At 56.2% G+C, this 4,763-nt stretch overlaps 1 protein-coding gene across 1 annotated transcript; it reads left to right on the top strand.

Annotated features, from left to right (window-relative positions):
• The first annotated feature begins 852 nt into the window (after positions 1–852).
• Positions 853–4,539, top strand: PPIE (peptidylprolyl isomerase E). The gene is made up of 10 exons (XM_055799671.1): positions 853–989; positions 1,063–1,161; positions 1,286–1,329; positions 1,883–1,909; positions 2,110–2,191; positions 2,770–2,870; positions 2,999–3,122; positions 3,206–3,391; positions 3,950–4,092; positions 4,186–4,539. The coding sequence occupies exons 1-10, from the start codon at positions 959–961 to the stop codon at positions 4,252–4,254; spliced, it is 906 nt and encodes a 301-aa protein (XP_055655646.1). The 5' UTR covers positions 853–958; the 3' UTR covers positions 4,255–4,539.
• The last annotated feature ends 224 nt before the right edge of the window (positions 4,540–4,763 follow it).

Below are 4,763 nucleotides of genomic sequence, written 5' to 3' on the forward strand. Positions count from 1 at the left end.
TGCAAGTTTGCAGTGTTCTTACTGGTCTGAGATAATTCATGTCCTTGTCGACCATCTGCTGCTTCTGCTTGTTTCTTTTAGTCGCTCCCTCTAGATAACTTATGAACAGGCCCCTTGTTAGCAAAAGTTAGAGAAACAGACTCCTCCTTTCATTAGTTATTTCATTAATTATTTCTTTCAAACTATGGTTACATGACCTAATTACTATACCTACATTCTTTGAGTAAATATGTTTACACTTAACTTATTGTCCCTATTCCATACAATTTTTTTATATCAATTATTGAAGTTCATGATTTCTTGGCAGGTAACTGTGAGTTGTTTCATTTGGTTGCTCTCAGTTCTTGGCCTTGGTACAGGGCTGTACAGAGGATTTCATAGCAGCCTTTGTTGTACAACTACTAGTTTCATTAAAATATATTTCCTATTCCTCTATATTTCTATTAAAATTATTTTATAAAATAAATAATGTTATTTAATTCTAACCATTAGCAAATCTGTAACAGTTCTGTTGCTATTTTATCCTCTAAAGGTGGCCGCCTTTTGGCGGTGGCGTTGATTAAATGCGTTGGAAACTATTTTTTGGGATAAACGTGTTATTTGAGCACGGAGCAGGCGGTAATGCTGCGGGAGCGAGCGTCCCCGCCGGGGCGAGCGTCCCCCCCGGAGCGAGCGTCCCCGCCGGGGCGAGCGTCCCCCCCGGAGCGAGCGTCCCCGCCGGGGCGAGCGTCCCCCCCCGGAGCGAGCGTCCCCGCCGGGGCGAGCATCCCCCCCGGAGCGCCTGCCCGGGCGGAGCACACGCCTGCTCCGTGCAGCTGCCTGTTTATCGGGGGGTCCCGGCTCCAAATGCTCTTTGGTTTGGGTAAATCATGTAGAATTTCCGTTAAGCCGCAGCGCCCCCGGGCCGCCCCCCCCCGCGGAAGGGCGTGCGGCGGTTCCGGGACGCGCTGGGGCCAAGATGGCCGCCACCAAGCGGGTGCTGTACGTGGGTGAGTGGCGGGGCCGGGGGGGGGGCCGGCGGCGGGGCCGGGGGGGGGCCGCTGACCGCTGGCCGCCCCGCAGGTGGGCTGGCGGAGGAGGTGGACGAGAAGGTGCTGCACGCCGCCTTCATCCCCTTCGGGGACATCACCGACATCCAGATCCCGCTGGACTACGAGACGGGTGAGTGGCGGGGGGGGGGGGCTGGGCCCGGACCCCCTGCCCAGCAGCTCGGGGGGGGAGTCTCCGGGTCCCGTGGGACCGCGGTGCCTTTGCTGCCCGTGACCGCTCGCTTCTCCCCCCGCAGAGAAGCACCGGGGATTCGCCTTCATCGAGTTCGAGCTGGCGGAGGTGAGCGAGGGCCGAGCGGAGGCACCGGGCTGGCGCGGCGCTCGGTGGAGGCATCAGGAATAACTTCCCCAGCCTTGAATCACTCTCCAGCAGCGGGAGATGCTGCTCGGCTCTTCCCAGTTCCCGCTTTTCCCGTTTTCTTTGGGCTAAAGCGTGGCCGCTGCCAGCCCGGCTGCTCCCTGCGGTCCCTGGACCTCAGCACCAGTGGCTGCATAGATCTGTCGCCTTATAGTTTGTCCTGGGCTTCATACGTAAGGTCTCTCCTCTCCCAGATGCCGGTATAAACAATAAAGCATCTTAAATAAGATGGATGTGCCGCCCTGGGTGCGGGGAGGTGAGCCCCGGATACTGGTATGGATGCGGCTCACGCAGGATCCATCCGTTCCTACAGCCCTGGGGGAGCTGAGGTTTAGGAAAACAGCCCTTTGGCCGTGGTTTTTATTTTTTGCCACAAAATGCTGCAGCACCTATTGGCTGAGCCTTGCTTTTAAAGCTATAGAGAGGAAAAATGAGGATAATGATTTTTTTTTTTGCTTTTTTTTTTTTCCGGCAGGATGCGGCGGCGGCTATTGACAACATGGTATGGATGCTGCTCCCGCTCGCCCACGGAGCTGCGGGGCTCCACCGCCTTCCCCGTGGCACAGAGCGGAGCCCGGCATGGTGTGGGGCTGCACGGGGGAGGCTCTGTTTGACCTTGGGATGGGGGGTGGGGATGGGTGGGCTTGGGGGGCAGGGAGATTTTTTACCTGTTGGTGGGTTTTGTGCTTTTTGCCTCTGTAGAACGAGTCCGAGCTCTTTGGCAGGACAATCCGTGTGAACTTGGCCAAACCAATGCGAATTAAAGAAGGATCATCTAGGCCTGGTGAGTTGGTGCCTGGGCAGGGAGCACAGCCCCCGGAGAGCCTTTCTGCTTTCCAGACCCTGAGGCAGAGAGCTGTGCTCTGCCTCCTCTTTGGGGATCTTGTGGATCTGAGCAGCATCCTAATAACTAAATAATAACCTAATAACCCCAAATATTCCCAAATTCCTTGGGTGGAAACGCTCTTGGCTGCACTTCTGACTGCCTTCGTGCCCTTTGACAGAGGGCATGGCACGCACACACGCATGGGCCTGGTAGAATTACCTGCACATCTGGCCACATCTGTAAAGGCAGATGGAGCCAGGGCCGGGCTGAGCAGTTGCCCTGCGTGGGGCTAGTTGCAGCCAACAGCCCGTGAGCCCCCAGCGACGTGTGGGAGGAAGAAGAGACGACTTTGTCTCTCATTTCCCCGCACGCCGTGTCTTGTGGGGTAGGCGGCTGCCAGCTGGGTGCCCCCCTGTGCCGGGTGCGATCCTGCTGCCAGCGCCGTGCTGAGCGCTGAGCCGTGCAGCTGTGTGCGCGCTCACGTGCGGCTCTTCGGTTCGGTTCCTGTGCTCTGACCCTTCCTTTTGCTGGTGCAGTCTGGTCGGACGACGACTGGCTGAAGAAGTTTTCGGGAAAGACTTTGGAGGAGAACACGGAGGAGGGAGGAGCAGAGGCCCCCAAAACAGAGGTGCAGGAGGTAGGAAAACCAACCGGAGCTGTCTGTATCCCTGCTGTCCCCACGGCTGAGAGCATGAGGCCAGCCATCTCTGGAGGCAGAGCAGAGGAACGTCATCTCAATTTGCTTTTTTTTCTACTCCTGCCCAGGGCGAGCCTCCTGCCAAGAAATCCCGGGTCAACCCTCAGGTTTACATGGACATCAAGATCGGAAACAAACCTGTGGGGCGGCTGCAGATCCTCCTGCGCTCCGATGTGGTGCCCATGACCGTAGGTGAGCAGAGGATCAGCCTCCCCGGCAGGGTGGCTTCGAGCTGCGCCGCAGCGCTCACCCCTCTCCCCCTTGCCCCCCTACAGAGAATTTCCGCTGCCTCTGCACCCACGAGAAGGGCTTTGGCTTCAAAGGGAGCAGCTTCCACCGCATCATCCCCCAGTTCATGTGCCAGGCCGGTGACTTCACCAACCACAACGGCACTGGAGGCAAATCCATCTATGGGAAGAAGTTTGATGATGAGAACTTCATTCTCAAACACACGGGGCCAGGTAGAGCCGACTCCTCGGGCAGGGGCTGGAGAGCAGAATGGCTCAGTGTCCTCCAGGGGCCACGCTTGGGCTGTTTTCACCTAGACTGTGTTGATAGTAGCAACCCTGAATTATAATCTACGTTGGCCACACGCTTCTGCTGTGGTGTGATCTGCTGTGGTCAGATCATCGTGTGCTGCCAGCATTCAGCAAGCAGAAATGCGTCGTGCACTCTCCATCCATGCACCGTTAATTTCTGCTATTGCATGATGGAGAAGGTGTTTTGGAGCTGCTCTCCTGTTTGCTTTTAGAGGAGGAAAGCAAAAAAGCAAGCAGGTTTATCTCCAAACAGGTTTTCTATTACTGCAGCTGAAAATAGATGAGCAATCTCTACCCCTTCCCCCCTTTCATGCTTGCAAGTGTTTTGACATTTTTGGTTTCCGAGAGTTTCTGTAGAGCTGAACATTCAGAGGCTCTCCTAAAACCAGGAGCGTTTTGCAGGATATGGGAATGGGTTTGGGTCAAAGCTGAAGCTCCGCACTCCCTCCCCAGCCGTAACACTGCATTTTTTGGTCACAGGGCTCTTATCGATGGCAAACTCTGGCCCAAACACCAACGGGTCCCAGTTCTTCATCACTTGCGATAAAACAGACTGGCTGGACGGGAAGCACGTGGTGTTTGGGGAGGTGACGGAGGGCATGGACGTGGTGCGGGAGATCGAGGTAGGTGCCGGCAGCAGGGGGGTCGTGGCAGAGCCGACCTCCTTCCTGCCCTTGGACTTCGTGCCTTTAATTCCTGCTGCTCTTTTCCCAAAGGCTCAGGGCACCAAAGATGGGAAACCGAAGCAGAAGGTGATTATCTCGGACTGCGGGGAGTGCCCGTGAGCTCGGCTCTGGGAAGGGGGCTGGATGGGGTGAGCCTGGCGTGGAGGGGCTGGGGTGGGGGCAGCCCCACGACCCCCCAGCAGTGTCCCGCTCCCACGGCTTCTGTCGGAATTCCCCTGCCAAGTGTGGTGCGAAGGTGCCTGCGGACAGTGCTGGGGGGGTCCGACCCCCGCGAGGATAAATTGCTTCTCAGCCTGCGCCCCCCGAGCGGGGCAGGGCTGGCTCTGCTGCTGTGTGCTGGAAAGACTTGACGTTTGGTAAAAATAAAACCTCGTTTTAAAAATATTGAGGACCTTCCCCTGGCTGTTGAATGCTCACCGTCGGAGGATGGGCTTTGCTTTTAAGCAGAGATGCTTTTTTGGGTTCTTGTTTGTTTGGGTTTTTTTTTGCATTTGCCTTCATCTTCTCAAATCCAGTGCCTAAATCCTGGCTCCAGGGAAAGCTGCCCGTGGAAGGGCAAGAAGAGCAGAGTGGAGTCAATCGTGATTTTTCTGTAGCAGGGTTTCCTG

This window comes from Falco peregrinus, chromosome 3, assembly GCF_023634155.1.
Source record: "Falco peregrinus isolate bFalPer1 chromosome 3, bFalPer1.pri, whole genome shotgun sequence".
Classification (NCBI taxonomy): domain Eukaryota; kingdom Metazoa; phylum Chordata; class Aves; order Falconiformes; family Falconidae; genus Falco; species Falco peregrinus.